The sequence below is a fragment of the Lutjanus erythropterus genome, chromosome 17 (genome assembly GCF_056507025.1).
Source record: "Lutjanus erythropterus isolate fLutEry1 chromosome 17, fLutEry1.hap2, whole genome shotgun sequence".
NCBI lineage: Eukaryota > Metazoa > Chordata > Actinopteri > Lutjaniformes > Lutjanidae > Lutjanus > Lutjanus erythropterus.
Genome location: NC_139333.1, coordinates 30,043,522 through 30,067,680, shown reverse-complemented (window position 1 = coordinate 30,067,680; position 24,159 = coordinate 30,043,522). Strand labels below are relative to the sequence as shown.

Below are 24,159 nucleotides of genomic sequence, written 5' to 3'. Positions count from 1 at the left end.
TTTTGAAGTCGTACTTCTTGCATTAATATTTATTTCTTTATTTATTTGCTTATTTCTACATTCATTTAATTATTTGATTTTATTCAATTTAAACGGCTCAATATTCACCTTGCTTTGCCCAAGGGACCACTTTGGCAAAATGATAGGAGGCCAGGGGCCATTAATAAACAAACATTAATACCGTTCTTCATCAGTTAAAATGAACAAACAACAAAAGGCTCTCTAAAATGCTTTATTTTCACATTAACTGACTTATAGCTAAATTAACTTGGTGCAGGAATGCACAGATAAATTATATATTTTACTGAATTTAATAGCTGCAAATACATTTTAGTTGTAAATGCTTTATTAACAGTTGGGACCTCTTCTATCACGCAATCACGGAAGTGTTGGAATGATCCACAAACATAAGAAATTTTTTTATTAAAATGTCACTCTTATTGTGTTTTTATTGATTTATGTTTTTATTTAATCATTAGTCGGTAATCATTAATTTCTATAGGTGATATGTGACATTTAACATAGCCCATATATTTATTTATTTATGATCCCATATTATCTAAAAAGCAAATTGAAAAAAAAAACAAAAAAAACATTAAAAGCTACATGTGACACATAAAACAACGAAACAGAAAAAAGAAGCATTTCAAATATTGGCTCAAATATAGGTTTATATTATAAAGATGAATAGGCCTATATGAGGTTTGACGTTTGTTTCCATAAAGCTTCCCACCACACCCACCCACATATCCTCAAACTCTGCTCTGAAACAAAGCTATCTATGCTTTTAATCTCTATTCATGTTCTCACTGATTAACATGTAGACAGTGTGCTTTTTCTCTTCAGTAACATGTAGGAAACAGTTCACGTGGCAGCACAGAAGCTTATTTCAGACCAACCAGAGGCATCGGTTCATTAGAGACCCTCTGCAGTCCGACTCGGGACACTGAGGCCTATTTGTGCATAAATCACTGTGCAGCACCATTACCCCAATTACTGCAAACAGTATGAGAGGATCAAGTGTGTTCACTGATCAGTCCGTCCATCAGACTGTGATTTGATAAAATTAGACCGAGAACAGGACGACTATCTCACACAGCACATATGAGCGTCTCTCTTCGGTCTTTAATCCGTTTAAATTCTGTCTGAAGTCAAGTTGCAGAGACAAACAACACCCAACCCGGAAATATTGAGAGTTTGCCTTCAAAACAAAAGCATAGTCGTTAGACTGTGAAAGAGTTTTTTTTAAAGAGTTTTTTACTTTTACTTTACTTATTTTTATTACTTTTTACTTTTCTTATTGTCACAAGAAAAATAACTCACACAACACAATGCAGTAAAAAAAAAGAAGTATTGTGAAAATGTTTGCTTTAAATTTAGTGATAAAATTCAACTTATTTTACCAGCAAATTCTTGATGAAATATCATTTAATATGGGTGTTATTTAAGTAAGCTATGGCAATGTGTGGTTTTGTAGTTTTTAGCTGTATAACACACAGCAAAGATGCAGAGAGTATTTCAGCTAGATTAACATAGCTAATATTATATAGATACTATCTGAGATAAAAATAAAATTATTTCCTCACTAATCAGTTTTGGTAAATATTACATGTAGGACAGCAGGGACGTAGCAGTCATGGAAGGGGTACCAGTCACTTTCAAAAGCAACAACACATGCTTAAGACCAATGTTTAATATGTGTTAACTGATTTCTTTTCTTTGTTAATCATAGGGGACACCTGGGGGACTTGTGCCCGGGGTCAAATGTAACGCACTCAATTCCTCCAATCAGAACCAAGCTAGAGTTATGACACTTACTTTGCACATGCTCAGTAGGATTCTCTGCCTGTTGTGGAAAAGGAGCGATCATTTCACCTCGGCAGAAGTTTTCAACAAAAAATCATTTTACGGTATGAAAATTGCTTTTTGGATAAAGTATTCTTCTTCTGCTGTCAAAAGTTTAGATCAATTTTATTTTGAGGTTATTGGTTGAAAATTAACATGAACAAAATATGCTAATATTGGTATGCTAGCATATAAGATTTTATCATCAGATTGGGGGCAGTTGTGACACTGTGTTACAAGTGTCTTTTATATTTTTTCATTTTGTTACATCTCTTGTTATGTCTTATTCATTTTTTACGCTGTTATAGTGTATTTACTTTTTTATGTTATTTTTATCTAGTAAAATCTTTTTCATCTTGTCACATCTTTTACACTGCTTTTTTTTTTTTTTTATCTTGTTATGCATTTTGTGTTCTGTTACATATTTCATGTTGTTTTTTGCTGTTTCCTGTTCTGTCTTTTCTTCTTATTACATCTTTTTTTGTCTTGTTACGTCTTTTTCATCTTGTTATGTCTTTTTTGTCCTGTTATCTCATTTTTTTTTCACCTTGTTACATCTTGTTTTTCTTGTTACGTGTTTTACATTGTTTTTCATCTTGTTATGTCTTTTACATCACTTCTTGCTGTGTCTTTGTCATGTTACATTTTCTACATTGTTTTTTTGTTTTTTTTTGTCTTGTTACGTAATTTTTTGTCTTGCTCTGTCTTTTTTAGCTTTATGTCATTTTGTCTTGTTATGCTTATCTAATTCACATGCATACACCAAGAAATCATCTCCTCTCTGTGTTCTTGTCCTGTCCACTTAGGTTTAAATCAGTTTTGACGTTGTGCAATGACCCAAATAAAATAATAACATAAATAATAATAATTCCACTCAAATGCATTAAATGTAAAGCCTGTTTCGAAAATGTAAGGAGTAGAAAGTACAGATATTTGTGCTAAAATGTAGAGAGTAACTTTTATTTTGAAAGTGCCGTCAGGAAGCGGCTGTCTGATGTTGTCGAGCCTGTGTCACTCCTCAGCTCTGTGTTTATAAATCCAATCTCAGTGACATCAGCAGGGCGAACGTCTGGACAGGCGCCTGTTTTCCTCCTCCAGGATAAAAGCATGAGGAGCAGCCTGTCCCCGCGTCCTCCTGCAGCAGGAGCTCCACACGGCTCCGTCCTCTCACTCTGATCTCCTGCCCGAAACAGTGCGCTCCGTCCGGACTCAGGGAAGCAGAGGGAGAGCGGGAGGCAGAGCGGAATAACGCGCAGCTTCCTTGCGATCATGTTGGGCAGCAAAAAGAAAGGAGCCCCGGTGGTGAAGAACGGAGCCGGGACGTCCGAGTCAAAGACCATCGATCCTCTGAGGAACCTGGGTGAGTTACACCTCCTGGAATCTGAGTGTGTCTCTGAATGTATTCAATGATCAGAGCCTCTACTCCTGAGATAATAACACTGATATACTGACTGTAGGACCGTTATCTCTCCCTCCCCCCTCTGACTGCTGATGGGGAAATACTTTAATATCAGTACTGAGTGGGGAATAAGAATGATAGATATAACCTCCAGAATACATTCAGCAGTGAACGCTTCAATCAGTCAGGCTACTTTTTCCTCAGCGTGACTACAAAAGAAAAATACAAGCCAGAAGTAAGTTTGGTAACTCTATGAATGATCTTTTTAATTTTTTTTCCAAAATGAAATGGACCAATCCAAAAACAATTTACTTAATTTTTAATTGACATGAACCCATATGACAATATAATAATCAATCACAACAACAAAAAAAACAACAAAGAGCCCCCCCCCAAAAAAAATATTTGAGACATCCAGTTATCTTATACTTTTTTCTGAATGTCCATCCCCTAACTTATTATTATTAGTAGTAGTAGTAGTAGTAGTAGCAGTAGTAGTACTAGTAGTATTATTAACTTATTTTGCCTTTCATTTCATGTAATAGCTGACCTGAATTCCCTATAGTACCTCTTTTTGTACCTTTAATTGTTTTTATATAGATTGTTATAAGTGAAGTTCAGTTCTATGAGGGCATTCTTAGTGAATTATAATGCATTTATAATACTTTATGACTATACTCAAAATGCTTTCTGCTGCACATATGATACATAGTGACTTATTTAAGTTCAGGTGTCTTATGGATGCTCTTGGCTAGTTATAAACTAAAAGTTCACTGATGAGGTTTATAATACATTATACCATCAAGACTCACTTATCCAACATTAAACTGTAATAAGGACTTACAATATGTCATAATAGTACATGCAGTATGACAAGTTATCATCGTCTGTGTTCAGGAAAGTGAAGCATGCATCATCATAATGTTGGTGGTCAGTAAAGTGTAATGTATTTTTAACTGCATTTAAAAGAATTTATGTAGCATTATAAGTGATTATTATGTAAGAAAGTTTACTTTGAATATATCATAAAGGTTTAGCTTAAAGGAACAGTCCACCTCAAAATCAAAAATACATATTTTTCTCCTGGCCTAGTGGACTAGTGCTGTCCATCTAGACTTCTTTGGTGTGAGCTGCAGAGTCTTGGAGATATCAGCTGTAGAGATGTCGCCTTCTCTCCAGTATAATGGGACTAAATGGCACTCAGCTTGTGGAGGTCAAAGCATCAAAAGAATATTTTTAAAAAAGTCAAACCTAGTGTCTGTTTCCAGAAATCACGACCCAGTTACTCAAGATAATTCACAGAATTTGCTGTCAGCAGCTTCTTGTAGGAACTACTTTCTGTCTAATAGAAAGAGGTCTGGATTATTTTGAACAAGCGGGTCATGATTTCTGGACAGAGACATGCTGTTGAGTTTTTGCAGCTGTCTCTTCTACAATGATGATTAAGGGCAGCATTTGTTAAGTAGAGCAAGTTAATATCTAAGATACATGCATTTGAATACATTCAATTTTTTTAAGTTATGATCAAAAACAGAAACTTTTAAAGACACGGACTCTAAAAGATGAAGGGTGCAGCTCAGTCTAAGTGGTGTGCTGTCGTCTAAGAGCTGACAGATCCAGGCTGGTGTCACTGATCTGATCTGCATCTTCAACCACACTGATCATCTGAAGGAGAGGTCGTCTGACTAACAGACTCATGAGCATCAGTGGTGCATTTCTGAGAATAACTGAGTTTTATTCCATTCAGGAGTCCTTGCAGCATGGCAGCGACGTGCTGTGTAATATATTTGTTCAGACTGATTTTAAACTGTGGTTTCCCACAGAGAAAAAAACCCAAACATGTAGCAGCTGTTTAAGCAGAGTTCCATATTTAAGGTTTCCAGGTGTAGCCACCGCTTTCACTGCTGTCCTTCTCCGGCTCTGGTCACTATAATCAGGTCAGTACAGCACACAGACTAACAAAAAAAAACATTTGATTTAATTTATTAATGCTCAGAGAACAAAAATGAAAATCACAGGTCAACAAATAGAGATGCTGATGAATGCAATAATTTTTTTTTTCTCTAGCATATACATTTGATTTGATTTCCAGGCCTATGATTCGTTGATCGTGTTTTTACAGTTACTTCCAAATGAACCCTGTCAACAGTGTGTTCTGTGGATTAACCACAGTAACTAGGACATTGTGTCTGGAAATAGATTTTGATGTTGTGCTAAAAAAGCGTGAATTTTCAATGTTTCCAGTGGCACAAATGAAGTTCCATTCACTAACTTTCTTCTGGGCTCAGAACATCTATCAGAATCTAAAATGCTTAAATACAGATGAAAAACCTGTGCTGTCTAAGTGTCTGACAACATTATGGAAAGAATCCCTACAGAGAGAGAGTTTTTTTTAAAAGGGTAAGATCCTTTTGTTTAACCAGAATCTGACACTATATCGCTTTGTTCAAAGCCACCAGACTCCACTGACAAAAACAGTAATTTTATCTCTCTGGTCTATCACTGCCTCGATCAGGTTTAACCAGTGGTGGAAGTAGTACAGTAGTACAAATGCTAAGTTACTTAGTTTTATTTAAGTTTTCAGGTATGTGTACTTCACTTGAGCATTTCTTTTCTTGACAACTATTTACTTCTACTCCTCACATTTAAATACAAATGTCTGTACTTTCTACTCCTTACATTTTCAAAAACAGGCTTGTTAATGTAGTTTTAATGCATTAAGGGGATTTATTGATTCTTTTTATTTAGCATCATTGCACACTGCCTTCCAACATCAAGACAGACGTAACAAGACGAAAAAAATGTAACAAGATGAAAACAATTTTTAAGTCACTATGAGACAAAAACAATGTGAAAGGGTTAACAAGGACAACAAGACAAAATGACATAAAAGATTCAGCAAGATGAAAATGATTTAAAACATGTAACAAGATGAAAATGATGTTAGACATAACAAGACGAAAAAGATATAGCAAATGGAAAAGACATGAAAGGTGAAATGACAGTGTTGTACAAGACAAAGCAAGATGAAAACAACACAAAACACACACACACACAGACAAAAACAACATAAAAGACATAAAAGACGAACTGACAAAATAATTGTCAGTTGTTAATTTGCCACATGACAATTGCTGAATGCAAGGATGATAAAATCATTGTCATTGTCGCACCTGTCATTTTGCAAAAGTGGCGCCTGGGTAAAGCAGGTTGACTGCGAAAACACAACAGTTCTCATTTTCAGGAGATTATGCACTAATTAAAACAGACTTATGAATATTATATTCCATTTCTGTCATATTTTGACAGTAGATCCTGCTAAATCTTACGCATTAGACCTTTAAGAAAAAGGTCTATTTCTGCAGCGATCCTTTTCATAATGTTCTCTGACAAGTTAGCCTTTAATGTAACTGTCATATTATAATATTACTAAGCCTCAAGATCCTGTTCCCATAGTTTATCCAGTGTGTCTGCACAGATAAAACCAGTATCAGCAGCAAAAAGCTGTCAGACACAGTTTTTATTGAGATGTAGAGCATCACCATCTAAACAATATAGACAATCTTTGATTGACATTGGTTGATTGGTTATTTTCTTGATTAATCAAGGCATAGTTTAGTCCATAACATGTCAAAAAATAGAACACAAAATGATGTCTTATAAGAGCTGTTATTTAAATAAATTAATATAAATAAATTAATAACTTAATAAATAATTCAGTCCATCTATTATCCATAGCTGCTTATCCTGTGCAGGGTCATGGGGGGCTGAAGCTGATCCCAGGTGACTCTGGGTAAATAATTAATTATTTATCCAAAATAAATAAGCCTTCCAAATTCTAACTGATTTGTTTTCTGTTTTCTAATCAACTATTGATCAGTAGTCACAGCTGCCTCCGTCCGTCCTCTGATTTGGAAAACACCCTGTCCTCTGTTCACATGTGTGGACTGTTACTGGGCAGTTCCTAAAAGGTCTCCATTACTGTACTGTAGAGACGCCTCTGTTTGTTTGTTCTCTAGTATAACTATGTCACATTCATGCACTACAGCCTAGTTGTCAGTGTTTTCAGTCTGCTGTGATCGCTGAATCAAAAAGTGTCCTGTAATCCACTGTGGATAGTTAGGAGGTGAAGTAAATCCTCTAAATATAAAAGACAAAAATAGCTTGGTAGAGATTCCCTGTGTCCGAAGGTGTTAATCCTGATCTGGGTCTCTGCATCACATGTAATTTGGAACAGTTACACCGTATGACAAAAACACAAATGATAGTTTGTGCATTACTGTACAAACTGCTGTAGAGGTGTAGGTTAACAGACTTTTTGGACAGAGCTATGCTAACCGTTTCCCATTACTCCCAGTGTTTATCCCAAGCTAAGCTAATTCTTTTGTAACTAATAGCTCCATACTTAAATGAGATTGATATCCATCTTCTCATCTAACTTTTGTAAAGGAAGTGAATATTATTCACATTCCCCCTACGTTTCAAACTGTTGATTTAAAATAATTTTTGTGTGATTTTCTCCTTTTGCAGCCTGTAATTCATTTATTTGACTGACAAAAACTGTGAAAATAACTCATGTAATTGTTTTCTTTACCTGAGCCAGTGGCCTTTATTGAGTGTCAGAGTTAATTACTGCACTGAGAGAACACTAATTATCTGTCAGAGCTGTGTCTGACTGTGAAGGCCTTTACTGTTGCATGTGTGTGCCTCTGTGTGTGTGTGTGTGTGTGTGTGTGTGTGTGTGTGTGTGTGTGTGTGTGTGTGTGTGTGTGTGGTTCGTCCAAGGGGACATTAAAAACAACTTTATTATCTGTGATCATCATCCAGAATAATTAAAGCTCTTGTTCTACTAATTAAGATCTGACTTTCCACACAGAGACTTAACTGCTCTAGAAACTAGAAGAACTCTGAAACTTTCTATGTTTTAAATTTACCAGCTTTAAAGTAGATTTTAGAACACAGGAAAGTTCTAACATGTATTTTACATCCTGGATGATAGTAAAACCCATTTTAAATGAATGAACAATTATTGCCAGCTCCTGGTACTTCACTGAAGTATTTCTACTCCAGTATGTTTGCACAGCTACACTTAACTTTGCAGAAAGTTTGTGGGGGTGGGGGAGGGGCGGAGCCACTGTAGGGGGGACGTGGATGACCAGGAGAGAAATATAGAGTGAACCAAAGTTGAATGAATATGGATTATGTATGGGAAATAAACAAACAAGTTTCTGATGCTATCATGTTCAGATTGTCTCACTGCACTGATCTTAAATTTGTCTGAAATAATCAGCTCTTGAGATCACAGTGAGATCTAAAAGAGAACTCAGTTGTTTTAAATGAGATCTTAAATTTGTCTCAGTGGTCAAATCAAAGTCGTGTTGCTTCATGCAGTAATACAGGAGAAACTTCTGAGACTTCAGTGAGCTTATAATAAGATTCTCATTTATTTGTCGTAAGACAAAGAGGATTGTGAGAAACAAAATTTTCCTCTGGGAGGGTGCAGCTTGGCCTCTTTTACTTGTTTACTTTCACTTCAATGCAACATAAGTCAAGAATTTCAGAACCAATTTCCAGTAATTTTCCACCTCTGGAAAAACAGCCATCCAACTGACTTCAGGTCCTGCTGGATACACAGGAGAAATCGTATAGTAGCACTGTTTTTGTGTGCATCTGGCCTTTATCTCGACTCCCTTGATAGAGTAAATATCAGCACATTGTAGGTGTTCAGCACAGCTGCTGTTGTTACATTAGTCAGACCACGTGGCTGAGGAACAGTGTTCTGTGGTGACTACCTGTCGTTTTGAGGTCAGTGTGTGTCTGATCGACTCTCTAATGGTTTGGCTCTCTTCCCCCTCACGCACACAGACACACTCCCAATGACTTTCTCCCGCCGCTGCACCACTGCTTTCCTCATTTACAGTAGCTCGCTGCCGTACACAGGGGAGTGTGTGTGTGTGTGTGTGTGTGTGTGTGGCCGCATGTGTATCAAGACGCCATTGTGAGTATAGTGACCAAGCCCTTCCCAAACCACACTGAGACTTCTGTTTCATCTGCTGAGTCCTGCTTACTCAGCATGGGACTCAGCAGTATGTGTGGAGGAGACATTAAAAGCCATGTCACAGCATTTTATAGCTTCCTTTTTGCAGCTGGCATACAGAATACAACATATAACTTAGTATTTTCCACAATACACATGTACACATACACATCTCTTTTCAGGAACTAGAGATATTTTACATTCCACTCGTTCTGTTGGTTACTATTATTACTGGATGGTCCATTGATTAGATTGCTTATCTTCAAGCGGGGCTGCAGGAGATAAAAGGAGGCCATCCCATCCCAGGTCTGCAGCTGCAGCTCATCCGTCTTATCTGTTGCCACTTTACAGGTGCAAAATAAGTTCCAGCATTTATAATAAATGTATAAGGTTTAAATATTACAGGGGAAATCTGTAATATATTAACTGTAATAAATCATAAAATGATCGTGATGTGTCCTCAGAGATCAAGAAAACATGTTAAGTTGAAATACTCGCTTCACTTGACATGAACGCTGCAGCCAAGGTGTCCTCAATCAAAATTTCCTTCCTGTTTTCACATTAAACAGACTTCAAATTAATGCCGAATGTTTGCACAATGAGTAAGTGTCTGTTTATGAGCTGTAAGAAATCATAAATAATCTAACAGACAGAGTAGATGTTTATAACTGTTAAATTGAGCACAATGTAAATGGAGTTTGGCAGCCGCTTAACTCATCGCGAGTTATTTCAGAGCAGTAGGCTTTTATTTTCAGGATAACAGGATGAACTTTACATTGACAGACAACTGGCAGTTATAAACAGCTGATCAACTTACAGTGTCGTTCAGTCGTTTTTGTCAGTTTACAAGGTTGCATGTGTCCTGCACTCCTGCGGAGCTCCTGCAGCTCGCCTGTTTCTGCTGTGTCTTGGGAGGATGGTGTGTGGGGAAACAACTTGCTTCAACCATAGGCTGTATATTAAGAAGGATTACAGTCTATTTAATAACTAGTCTATGGTTCTAACTCACTTTTTAGACATTAAAGCTGCATTTATTTTACTTTTTGGACAATTGTGGGCACCATAGCAAGCTGTAAGCACAATATTGACATTTCATTTTATAAAGTTGTTATCTGTGAACGTATGCCTTCTTGAGTTAGACAGAAAGAGTGATATCACTCATGTCTGTGCATTGAGTGCTGAGCCAGGAGCCTTTAGCTTTGCAGAAAACTTGATGGGGAATATAGACAGAGGGCTGTACTAGGAAGTAGAATTAATGGGTTAGTGAGGTGTGTTGGGTTTTCTTTGTCTCTCTTTTCACCTGCCTAGATCACCATCACCATGGTAACTTATTCTGCACTCATAACCTGGTCCAGATGTGGTTATGTTCAGAGTTTCAGATTAAATCAGCTGCAAAAAGCACCTTCCTCTCACTAATTCTTTTCCTGACAGTATTCTCTATAAGTGACACAGATTCTCAGCTGAGGGAAGACACTATATACAGACATGTTGAGGTGTTCACTAGTAATGTCACAGAACGAAGCTGTGCAGTTACAGTAGTGCAAACTGTATGAGTAGTGTTGCCACTACATACATTCAGCTGGTGATGCAGAAAATAATAATATGATTTTATGCTTGGTTCTGATTTGCTGCCAAGTCTGTTGAAAAAAAAAAAGCTTAGTCTGTTGGTATTTATCATAGATAATGTTCAATCAATACAATTTCTTTCACTTCATTTTGGCCAAAAACAAAAGTGATGTATGTATCCTTAATTATGGGACAGTGTCAGACCTAAAGTCACGTCTTCAGTATCATTAAATCTGCTGCGTCAAGTTTCAAGTTTAAGAGTGTGATAGAATATATAGAATATATTTAAATATTCTTCATAGCGTTCCATTGTAACAATCTGTTTATCTTTATGGAAGTTGGCGGCACACAATTGGTCTGTTTTGTGCAGAAGAACAAGTCAAATGTAGTGTCAAACTCCCACATAAAAGATAAAGCCAAAAGCCTATAGTTTCTTTATGAAGTTCTTCTTTATGAAGTTAATCAGCTCCTGGCTTCAGATCCACATGATCTTCTAACTCTCTGCACACTTTTCTACCTTGTTATATATTTATATATATATATATATATATATATATATATATATATATATATATATATATATATATATATATATATATTTAGAAAAAATCATTCAAATGTGTGTTTAATGCCCTTGTTTTAATATTTGATTCATGAGTCATGACTGCATTTATCATGAGATCTTTGACATCAGACACTCTACACTGACTCCCACTGAGCTGCTCTCTGCTAATCCAGTCCATGACAGCCACCGTATTAATAATCCCAGCTCTGACTCATGTACTGCTGGTGAAGAAACAAGGCCAAAGATCGGTCATGGTGGAGGAGGCTTACCAGATGTTGCACAGTCAGAGTGAGAGTATACAAAGGAAGATTTAACTACAGCTGGATTCATTCGAATAGAAAACAGCAAAGTGTGGAAGCTGAGCTGTAACAGATTTCAAGGAAAGTGTCAGCTCTGGTTTTCTGTGAAACTGTCCAACCTTTTCTGTGTCAGGAAATCAATTATGGTTTTCTTTATTGTATTCATTTGGAAACCAGTGATAACCACTGGATGACAGAACCACGAGTCATGGAGGCAGTGGACGGCTTTTAACTCTTTCCCCAGGTCAACTGCAGAGGAAGCAAAAGTACACACATTCTGTTCTTAAGTAGAAGTACAGATACTTAATATAAAGTGAAACATAAAGTAAAAAAGACCAAGTACAGGCTCTCAAAGTATAAAAGTAAAAAGTCGCCCTCTGAAGGACATTTGTACCAGCTGTTTCTGTCCAAAGCAAACTGAACCTCACCTTTTCTCCACAGTCAAGTCTTCCTGTCTGTGTGTTTCATCTTGTTATGTTTTTTACTTTGTTTTTATCTAGTCGTGTCCTGTTACGTCTCTTATCTTGTCGTCTTTTGTCTTGTTATGTATTGTTCTGTTGTTTTTGTCGTTATATCTTTTACATCATTTTCCCTTGTTATGTCTTGTTATGGCATTTTCGTCTGTTTGTTACATCTTTTATATCATTTGCGTCTTATTATGTATGTCACATCATTTTAGTCTTGTTATATCATTTATATAATTTTCAGCATGTTGTGTCATATCTGCCTTGTTCCATCTTTAACATTATTTTCATCTTGTTTCATATTGTTACATCATTTCCTACTTGTTATGTCTTATTACACCTTGTCCATCTCATTTTGTTTTTATTTTTTTGTCATCTTCATCTTATGTCATTTTCTATTACGTCTATTAAGCTGTTTTTGTCTTGTTACGTCTATTTACCTTTTTTTTACATATTTTTTTCTTGCATTAAAACTAACAAGTAACGATCGAGTTTTGAAAATGTGAGGAGTAGAAAGTAACTTTGTCTTAAAATGTAGGGAGTAAAAGTAAAAAGTTGTCAGAAAAAGAAAGTACAGTAAGTACGTGTTTGTACTTAGTTACTTCCCATCTCTGGTCAACAGTAGAGTTAGTAGCGACTTCTGAGGTCCACAGTTGTAGGTGAGACGAGTTATAAAGTTATGAAGTCTCAGCATTAGTTATGTTTTAGTTGTATTCTAAAGAAAGATCTTAAGGAAAGGTTTCATCATGGAGGTCAATGTACGTGACTTTAGCTATCAATAATACGTATATTGAAAGTTGTTGGTAGTGATAGTATTAGTAGAACAAATCAGATTTGAATGGAGTTTTATTCATGTTTTTGGTTGGACTGCAGCAAAGCTGGGGTCCAGCACTATAAATGAGAAAGTCAAGTCAATTCAGTTCAGTTCATCAGCTTTATTGGCATGACTGTGTAAAATACAATGCTGCCAAAGCATATCAATACAAATGAGATACAGAAATGAGAAGGTCTGTGACTGACTGACTTACTGAATGAGTGGAGTTTCCTCTTTCACAATTAATAGAACAGTTCTGAATAATGGGAAAGTAACACTTGACACAAGAGACATGATGATGTCACTTTTGGCGTATGCACCCTTACACTGGGGTCACTGGGTCAAGCATCAGGGTTGGGAGGGTTACTTTAAAAATGCATTCCAATACAGTTACTAATCACAGTAGTCAGTAACGTAATCCAAGTATCACAATATTAAAGTAATGTAACTTGATTTCTTTCCATTACTTTTGGATTTCGTCAGTATAACATATGATGAAATTGTGCCTAACATGGTGTTTTTAGGGCTGTAACTAACAATTATTTTCAGCCTTGATTGATTATTTTCTCAATTAATCAGTTGTTTGGTGAATAAAATCAGAAAATGATGACAAATGTTGATCAAAGTCCAAGATGACGTCCTCAAATGTCTTGTTTTGTCCACAACTCAAAACTATTCAGTTTACTGTCAGAGAGGAGTAAAGAAACCAGAAAATATTCACATTTAAGAAGCTGAAATCAGAGAATTTGGACTTTATTTAATTAAAAAAATACTCAAAACAGTTAATCGATCGATTAATCCGGTCATAATCTTGTCACTTGAAAAACATGTCCAAACACAAGGACATACATGGACCTATGTTTTTTTTTTTCCAAGTCTTTCCTGTAAAGATTAGTTTGATAAATATTGTATTTTCTCCATTAATCAGTTTGTTATTTGGTCCATGAAATGTGAGAAAATGTTGAACATTGTTGAACAGTGTTTCCCAAAATCCCCATTGACATCCATAAATGTTTTGTCCACAACTCAAAAATATTCAGTTTACTGTCAGAGAGGAGTGAAGAAACCAGAGAATACAGTTATATTTAATCAATTATCAAAATAGATGCAGATGAATTTAATAGTTGATTAATAATAGATTAATCATTGCAGCTCTTAGTGTTTTATGTTTGTTTAGGTTAATTAGTTTGTCCAGCGAATCCTTCCTTTGTTTTATTTATCTTCTACATGTTGGAGAAGACATGCATTTGTCAAGGACCGTCTAACAGCTAAGAGACAGGACTCTTCAGTTGAAGAGCACCTTAATGATCAGTAGTAGTGACTGCATTATAGAGCTGAGTGTTGTCTGCATAGAAAAGTTGCTTAAAGTATTTCAAGCTTAAAATTAATTTGGTTGAAAAGTACTGGTTCAAATGTCATGCACTCAGGGACATCCTACCTGATAGTACAGGGACATTAGCAGTTAGCATCAATAGGCTATATATATATATATAGAAACTAAACTGTTGACATATTGCTTGCGAGTGAATGAATGTGTGTTACAGAATCCCTTCTGGTTGAAATACTGGCTGAAAGGCACATCTCCTGATTTGTAAAAGGTGTCACAGGATAGGACTTTCATAATAGGCCAAAAAGCACTTAGCTAATTGAATTTTCCTCTCCTCTGGAATCAAAAGTCCTCCCTGTCTCACCTCATCCCTGTATAATCTCTCTTCGCCTCTTCTCTCAACTTTTTCCTCTTCCACAATATCACTTCCTTCTGTCTTTCTCAGTGTCTCTGTACATACCTTGTCATTTCCAGCCATACTCAACTGCTGGTTCAGGACCAAAATATCAGAATTACAGAGCTCCCATATGAGCCGCTGCACGTCAAAAGATGTATATTATACATTTCCTCCCTTTTCTCTCCTTACCCCATGCTTTCTTCCAGCGCTAGATCCCTTACCACCATCCTGTACACCAGGGATGTCAAACTCATTTTAGTTCACAGGCCACTGACTTACACCAGATCAGTAAAACCACTGAATAATGACCTATAAATAACAGTCCCTCAAAATTACCCCGTTAAGTGTAAGAAAGTAAAATGATCTGAAGACACTGACAGGGGTAGAGATTACAGAACAGATGAGGAACAGCCTGAAATGTCCTAAGAAAAATCAGTGCAACTTTAACAATATAAATCAGCAATGCCAGTACATTTTATTAGATACTTGGAAGTTATTATTTCTCTGAAGTTTTCACACTTTCAGTGGCTGATTTTGGTTTTCATCACATCATATGTCTGTCTTCAACCATCTTTTTTGTCTCTTTGCTTTCCAGGAGTGCAGGATGACGAAGATGTGAAGCAGATGTTGCAGGGCTCCAGTATGGTGAAGGTAAAGCTATTACTAACTATGAACCACTAGTTGTTGTTAGCATAAATAAAAATACAACTGAGATTTACTGGGTTCGTTTATCATGTGTAAAGGTCCGCTCGCCTCGCTGGCAGAAGCGACGAACTCTGAAGCTGATGGAGGACGGTGTCACTGTCTGGTGTCAGTCCCATAAAACATCCAGTCGGGCTAAGGAGCAACAATCCTGTAAGTGTACAAACAGTAACCCCCTGAATAAACCCAAATTCTTATTCCTATACCATATTTATGCTACGGTGACCAGATGTCCCAGTTCATCTGGAATTTTCCCAGTTTCAATCAGGGTGTCCCGCGTCTTGAAAAATATGAAACACCAAAACATCTCACTTTTCAACATTCACTAAGAAACTGGCAGCACAATTAAAATAATAATAAGTTGCACTTGTTTTCAGGGCTTACACAGATATTTATCATGATCTGTCCCACTCATTATTACCTAACCCAAAACAAACAATGCACCACGCGTCTGAATTTCAACACTGATTTGTTGTTTGTTTGTGTGTGTGTCAATCAATCAATGTGTTGTTGTCGAGGCTGTTGTTAGACTGTGAATCACAGGCAAGTGTGCCTGTCACTTCGCTAACAGTTAGCTGTCATGTCAGAGAGAAAGTCTGTTTTTTCTACAGAGCTCAGCAATGAAAATGCTGCGTTCATGCCATCCATGGTGTTGAAAGGTGCACTGGGTTGATGTGCAAAGCACTGAAATTATAATAATAATGTTCCTCTCCTGACTGGCTTTGGCAAGAGTTTGATCTGACCGGTTGAAATTAGTCTGTGTTAGATGTGATAACAGATGGTTCATCCAACCACCTGCCAAGTGTGTTTTTTTGAAAGTACGTGCCTTTTTCCAAACAGTTTCTAAGGACGACTTCTCAGATGGTTCTGTGTAACAAAGCATCTGGTGTGTCACATTAATTTTCTTGAGGAAACTCATAACTAGAAACTATTTTACATTCTTGATTAGCCATTACGTATAGGCAAAGGCAGATATTTCATGTCACAACAGACATGTCCCAGCTGGAGGTAGACCACGGATGGGATAAGTTGGTTTGGTCATGATGAGGGAACGAAACAAGATGGGTTCCTTCCTCTCATCACTATAAAGTCTGTGGCAGCTAAATTCTCTACCGCCCTGTCTTGCTCTCCTTCTTTTGTTCTGTTGCCTCTTGGTGCAGAATGACAGAGACACAGTGTGTCCCCATAAGCATAGTAAAAGCTGTAAGCATCTTGAGCCACATGGTTTGAGGCCAAATGGGTAGAAGCTTGCTGTGTTGCTGCCAGAGGAGTGCTGACTGAGATTACAGCATGAATGGGAATAAATGACAAAATAAGACATTATATTCCTCTCTTTCCCCCGATGGTCTGAAAACTTGATAGATTTGTCAATGGTCACTCAATTCACATATGAAATATTTGGGCAGTAAACAGAGACCCATGGCTTCATATAGGCAGTGAACCAAACCAATGTGAAGCATAATGAGGGGGAGGTTGCAATATTTCAAAACTTAAAAACACGTACTTTTTTGCTTTGTCACAATTCTGAATCTCACAAGCTAACACTGACAGACAACAGTGGTTATATGTTAAAATTAAATATAAAAAATATGTATAAAATTTATATATATAAAATTATTGCTAGGAACAATTCAGTAGTCTCTGGATATCGTTTGGGACATGTCCATTTGTCCCTACTCAATTCTATGCCTTTGCATTTAGCCATAGTTAATGTACATAATTTATAAGGTTGCCACCTGTCCTGTATATTATGGGATTGTACTGTACTGTAAATTGTACTGTCCTGTACTGAATGTACGTTAATATAAATGATGCAAGGCTGCAATTATTGACAATTTCCTTTACATTCATGGTGAGTGTAACAGAGAGAGGACTTTGAAATTGATGCATAAAAAGCACACAATGGCACATAAAATGCAGGAAAATTAAGTGGTGCTCAAAATCTCAGAGGTGATGATCCCACTCTTGGTGTATATCCCCGGACGTGAGGCCGCTAGGTGTCCCTTGTTTTTCTACATTGACTGTGGCAACCCTTAGTAATCATACTGATTTCATGTAATGTGCTAATGTTATTGCTATGTTGTGTGGACTGGATGTGTAGACTAGATGCTTTCTGCTGAGATGCTTAGGAATGGACATTGTGCAAATGTAGTAGGCTAGTTCAGATTTACAATAGACACAGATTGTGCAGTGCTTTTGATTTGTTTCAGCTTGGAATGATTCCAAACCTTAGGCACTTTCTGTTATTTTCAATACCCAATCTCTTGTCTTCACCCTCCATGCTTTGATGCTAATATATTGCATTGCTGATTTTTATCAATCTAGTTACCTAAGTTTCTTGAGGAATCATTTCAGCCCCTCATTAGATGTGGAAATCGATGACTTCAAATACCACAGTCCATATGTAGTCAGCAGCAGAAAAGACTTCCTGACAAGGAAAGGACAGCCTCGGAGTGCTTGTAATAAGTTACATCCAATACAGCAGCCAGATGTCTCAAGAGCTGCCAAGATCAACTTTTTCAAAGCCTGTGTGCTGAAACATGGACTATGAATAAAATGCTCCATGACTGTCTTGACGGAACATACACAAGACTTCTCATGCATGTCCAGAACCTCTCATGAAGGAACCATCCCACAAAAGCTCAGATTCATGGTGGCATCAGTGCCACAAAGAAGTGTCTGCTTTGCTGGACATGGCTACAGGGCAAAAGACCAGATAATCTCAGACATTCTGTTCTGGAGACTTCCTTGCCCATCAAGAGGGAGCAGACCACTCGCATTTCCAGATCTGCTGACGAGGGGCACTGGACTTAAATGATGGCAGTTGGTGTGGCAACGAGCAACAGAAACCAGAGGAAGCAACGTGTGAGTCAGAGCTTGAGGACTCTTGAGAGATGAGATGTGGTCAGCTGAAACTAGCACAAACTAATTAGTTTGAGGTATATCCTTGCCTTTAAACATATTGCAAGTTTATGAAGTTGCAGCATCCTCACTCTGTCCTCTGACCCCATGATCAAAGCTTCCCCTTGACCCTCTCCTCCTTCTGCTGCAGTCATTGATTGCCTTGCTGTGGCGAGTCGTTTTTTTCCTTTTTCTTTCTTTTGAAGTCACTTTCATAGCGAGATGTTTCTTCTTTATTTCAGTGACTGTCCAACCCTCCAGTAACACCTCATTAACAGCACTCGCTTTTCTCATTTCTTTGCTTTAGCAGGTCTTTTAATTCCATTGGTGATGCTGTTAAAATGACAGATTTTCCTTTATGGATCTCTGAAAGCAGGACATCAATCCCCAGACTTGTAAAAATCCTTTTACTCTTTGATGCCAATTTCAAGAATTAACACTTTGTGACACATGGAGCAGGAAACAGCCTTATATGGTATTATTGGGGTGTTAATTATGCTAATTCACAAGTCTTCTGCATGTGCATTCAGATACGCACAGGCAGACCATTTACACAGGTATCTTTAGTTAGGATTGTTTTCTGTTCATATGAACCCACTGTACAAACAAAAGCAAGAAATATTTAAGATAAATGTTCTTGGATGAGGCCCATTGACCTTACCTAACCTGAATAGATTGAATAAGAGTTGGATGCTGCCTTACACAGGTCCCAGATTGGGTCTTGGATCCTTGGAACTGGGTGGATCCTTTGAGGAACTCCCCCACATACATTAAAGACTGTAAAATTAGTTTTGTAAATCCTTAAAAATCCCCCTTTGAGGGGCCCCACCCAGAGTTTAAGAACCCTCTCTGTATGATAATTGGTAACAAGCATGCCTTTCCTTTTCTGTCCCACAAGAGCTCAGTGCTCTGACTGGGCGTGTAAGGTGAAACATGGACATACAGTCTCTATTTTTGCGAACTTTAAATGCTACTTTCTGCTCTGCACAGACACGGACTGACTCTCCCTCTCATCCACTATCTGACGCTCACACACGGTGCCTTGATTATAGAGCTCATCTATTTTGAGCCTAAGATGGCAGCCCATCCTGCTGCAGTTCAAACAGCGAGATTATAGGACATTATACGGTGGTAAGAGTCTGTGGTTTGGTGCTATATAGTTACCATATGACTCGCCCACCAGATTAGCCTCCCGAGCTCAGTACAAGCCTTTAATTGCCACAGTATGTATGTCATGCATCCTGCTTTAATGACACCCTCAATTATTACAGATGTGTGCCCTCGGAGAACTTCTAAATAGTCCTATACAGTTGTTTTTTCACACCCAAATACACATTGCAATGCTAAAGCAAGTTACATTTACCACTTTCCTTGCCGCTGTCCTGTTTTTAGTTGAATGATCTGAATTCTATAGGCTTCCCCTCCCTGATCCAGTAGTAGATTCTTTTTTTTGGAACTTTATTGCCTTTAGTGCACATTAACAGGCATTTAACCATCATAAAAGAAACAAAACAGAAAAAAAAAGAATTATCTTGAGGTTGGGTCTCATCTGTCATGCAGAGATAGCACTGTAAAAGGTAGAGCATATACGCCTTATCTAGTTCTGAAACTCCAAAAAGGGATATTTAAAACAATAAATAAAAACAATAGATGAATAAAAATAAGTCAAACGATAATAACAGTACTTATTTAAATAAAATGTAAATATTGAGGTATGAGAGTCTTAGGCAAGATAGTCAATAACTGGGGTCCACCTTCTCATAAAAATAGGTACTTTTAGCTGTAACTGGGCAGTCATATATTCCATCATGTAAACATGTTTTACTTTCTGTAACCACTGAGCAATCATGGGAGGGTTCGGTTTCATCCAATTAATAGTAATAATCTTTCTTGCAATCATCAACAAAACATGTAATATATAACATTGTTCTGTGGTAAACATGTGGTCAGGAAACACATCTAATAAAAATAACAGAGAGTCCATAGGAAGGTCCATTGGCAAAATTTTTTCCAGTTCTTTGACATTTTTGTAGGTATGAGAGAGTGGGAGTTTGTCAACCGCACCCAGTAATTTATCCCCCTAGTTGTAGGTCAAATGTGTTTGCTATAATGTAGCTGGGTGGTCTAGTGCAGGGGTTTGTCTTGTGGTCCTTTCACATTAGGGAAGGTCTAATAACCCTAATCCAAGATTATTGGTTTAATCTAGAATAATGGATATTTTACATGGCAGTCAGGTTTTTAATGTCAAATCCTAATATGCCAAGTTAATGTCAGAAGTGTGGACATCACTTGGATTTAAGTCAGACTCAAGACACAAATTTGAAGGTTTTGGACTTGACAAAATCAGAAAATACTTGCAACTCGACTTGGACCAGTGACTCATGACTTCACCTGGACTTTTTTTTTAACTTGAAAATTCAAGGGTTCAAGGACATTTATTATCACTATACAGCACAGTGTTGTACAGTGAAATGAAGTTCCCTTGTAATGCACACAAAATACAACACAGATGATTAATTCAGTTCAGAACGGAATGGGGTGAAAATTAAACCTCCCCACTTGCAGCTGCTTTATAACATTTAAACTATTCCTTCTCAGCAAGCTGACACTTAATTTCCCTGATCTGTTTTGTTTGCACCAATCTGACAGCATTAAATCAAGTTGCAGAAGAGAACCATGAAGAACTGACATCATGTAACTGAGCTCCATTTGGAAAAAAATGATACCAAATATAATTTTGTTCACATACAAAAAGTATGGGGTGCAGTTTGCAAAATAATCTGTCTCCGACTGCTGTTGTTTGTTTTCCTTGGCTGACCTGTCCGTTTTCTGTTGCTATGTAGACCAGTGTTTTATTTCTTTTTCAAGACTTTCTAAATTGTTGTATTGCTTTACCAGTTTTGGTGCCATGGTCTAATTAAATGCTTGCCTTTCTGCTGCAAACAGTTCTCTGGCCTTCATGTTGGTTTATTCTTTCTGCCTAAAAAATGCAAGGCTAAGACCAAAACTACATATTCATAGTTTTTTCATGTTTTAAACAATCAATGCCACAGGAAGCACTTGGTCCCATGTTCCCATAATCTTGCTTCAAAAATCATATCTTTAAGACCGCACTATTATTTGCAAGTGATCAGATCAGATCAGATCAGTGTATCCAGACATAACCAACCTGTCTGCACTGGCTGCTGTAACAATGCAGATAATCACACTGTAAAGTTGGTATAAAGAAGCCTCCCTCCAAAGTGCCAGCATGTTTCAGCATCTGTCCACGGACTGCTGCTCTTTGTGTTGTCCTTGTCGTTGTCTACTGTATCATGAATGACACAAAACACAAACACACAAATTTCAGTTGCCAGAGCGAAATGCATCTGTATAAACTGACACGCTAGATGGTTTGTTGCACAGAACCATCTGAGAACTCGTCTTTAGAAACTGTTTGGAAAAGGACAGGCACTTTCAAAAAAACATTTGGCAGGTGACTGGATGAACCATCTGTCTATCAACAACAATACAATATGATCTGACTTGCAAAAATCACATTTAAATTGGTTTGTAGCTGTCCAAACTTTGCAAAATCAATCTGGATACAATCTAGATATGCCAAAAAATTAACTTGTGCTAGCAGCCTGAACAAGGCCAAATTATGCTAGGTTCTAAATCGTAAAAAATATGCAGGTAACTACCAAATAAAAGCTGATAATACTAATACTTTTACTGAAGTAAAGGATCTGAGTACTTCTTCCACTGAAAGTAGGTTGCATCTAGCATTCAGATTCCTTTATTTCATGTTGTAGAGATTATAGTATACCTATACTCTGTGAGCATCTTCTTTAGAAACAACATTCAGTATATTTTGTGCAGAATTCCCCTCTGACTGTTAGTTGTCAGGTCGACACAGAACTTTACTGTCAGTCTGTGACCTCTCAGGACATTTTAAACAAACCGTGTGGAGTTTCTAGTGAAACCACGAGCAAATGGAGCTCAGCAAACACCAGCTGATGTTCATGATGTAGTGATGTTTTATTTGGTTTGTTCAAATCCATCACGCAGTGTGATGTGATTGTTTTTAGAGCACATATACGGACGCAGTCGTATGGAAATGAGTGTCAAGGTGTGCTGGATGAACAAACAGGTTGAAAATAACACTCAAACAGCTCGGTTTGCCAGGGAAACACTTGCGGAAATGTTGCTTGATTTGTTGACAGTGTGTGTTTCCAGGAGACAGACAGCTCACCTGTGCACTGAAGTTGTCTATATTTAGTAGGAATTAGATTCAACAGTGCAGCACTGTCATCAGTGTTATTGGTTGCCAAGCCAGTGTTAGCTCTGTGTCCTTACACACTGTCCTGCAAAAATATAACACAAGTACAAGCTGGTGTTTTAGCTTTCAGAGCAAACCAGATTACAAAAAACCAAACATGCCGTGGAGCCAGTTCTTGTCCTTGCCCAACCTCATACCATGGAACCATGATTTCCTGTTGACAGGCAGCGGAAAAAGAGTCCACACACAACATCCAAACGCAAATCCAAATATAACACAAAAAATACAGCATGTTGTAGCAAAAGTGGTAGTAGCAGTATAACCAAATAGTGGTAATGTGAACTGAGGTCTCTGGAACTGACAGGAAAGATTATGCTAAAAAAAAAAAAGGTAAATCAATGAACAGAGGCAATATATTTTCCTTTCCAGGTGTGTGTGTGTGTGTGTGTGTGAGTGTGTGTGAGTGTATACAAATCTGCATTGATGAATCGTGTAGTGACTCAAAATGGCACCACCTTAAATACACACTGAGTGAGTTGTTTTTGTGAGTTGCCTTTGGTAGACTCCACATGTGCATATGCAGAAGGATATAATAATTAGAGCTGTCCCAATAACACATTAATTTTGATTAATTAATCATAGAAAAAATAATGCTAAAACAACAGAAAAAAATATCCCAAAAGTCTTTCAAAAGTAAACCAAGAGTGAACGAATAATGATAGATATGTGCCTTCTGCGTGCTAAAAAAAATCAATTGCACTATTTTGGAATAATACTTTTCTCAAATCTCATATATACAAAGAGGGAAGCAAGACTTATTTGAGAAGATTTGGGGACCATTTAATTTGTTTGTGAAAGATACGTAGAAAACAGATAAAGAGAAATGACCGTTTGCTAAGCCCTGCCTCCAAACACTAACTGTCCAATCATAGCTTAGCAACCGTAACTAGAGCTGTCAAGCTTTACATTTCTCTCCATGTTGAAGGTGTGCAGGATTCTCTGAGAAGAATGATACTCGGCGTTTCATGAGTCTGGACAGTGACGTCTTTTAGTAGTCTCTCAAAAACATGAAACACAAGAGTACACGTGTGGTGAATGGATTAAACTCTTCATCTGCTCTAACATAAGCTGCACACATTAGCATGTCTGGCTAACTAATGCTAGCTTACTAGCTGCAGTAACTTTACCTCCAAACTTGTTAGATACCACTGCATCTGCATTTGTTCTGTGGGGGGTTGAGGAGGAGGATGTCTGATGCAGAATTAAAGTGGGTCAATGATGATGCATCTCTCTCTGACTCGCTGTCTCAGGTCTAAGCCGGGTTACCTTGCTCTTATCCCAGCTGTCTTCCACAATTGCGGTCCAGCTGGTCTGGTTTAGGTGACCAGTTAGGTGAGGTCTGCTGCACTGATTGAGTCCCTGCACTTCCTTTTCCCACGTTAATGAGTGTATTTCAATGTTAAATCTGCCACCGTTATCACCGATTTGAAAAAAACGCCCAGATGGAACTGTTGGTAGGGGCACCGTTCTGTGTCAGTAAATCTACAGGTGCATAATGGATTGCAATGAACACTCAGGGCAG

At 37.5% G+C, this 24,159-nt stretch overlaps 1 protein-coding gene across 1 annotated transcript in view; it reads left to right on the top strand.

The window, feature by feature from the left end:
- The first annotated feature begins 2,603 nt into the window (after positions 1-2,603).
- Positions 2,604-24,159, top strand: part of LOC146312465 (1-phosphatidylinositol 4,5-bisphosphate phosphodiesterase delta-3-A-like) — a 37,310-nt gene continuing 15,754 nt past the window's right edge. Inside the window, exons 1-3 of the mRNA XM_084741080.1 lie at positions 2,604-3,205; positions 15,309-15,364; positions 15,457-15,568. Coding sequence (XP_084597206.1) covers positions 3,115-3,205; positions 15,309-15,364; positions 15,457-15,568 — 259 coding nt within the window. The 5' untranslated portion in view covers positions 2,604-3,114. The remainder of the gene's footprint in view (positions 3,206-15,308; positions 15,365-15,456; positions 15,569-24,159) is intronic.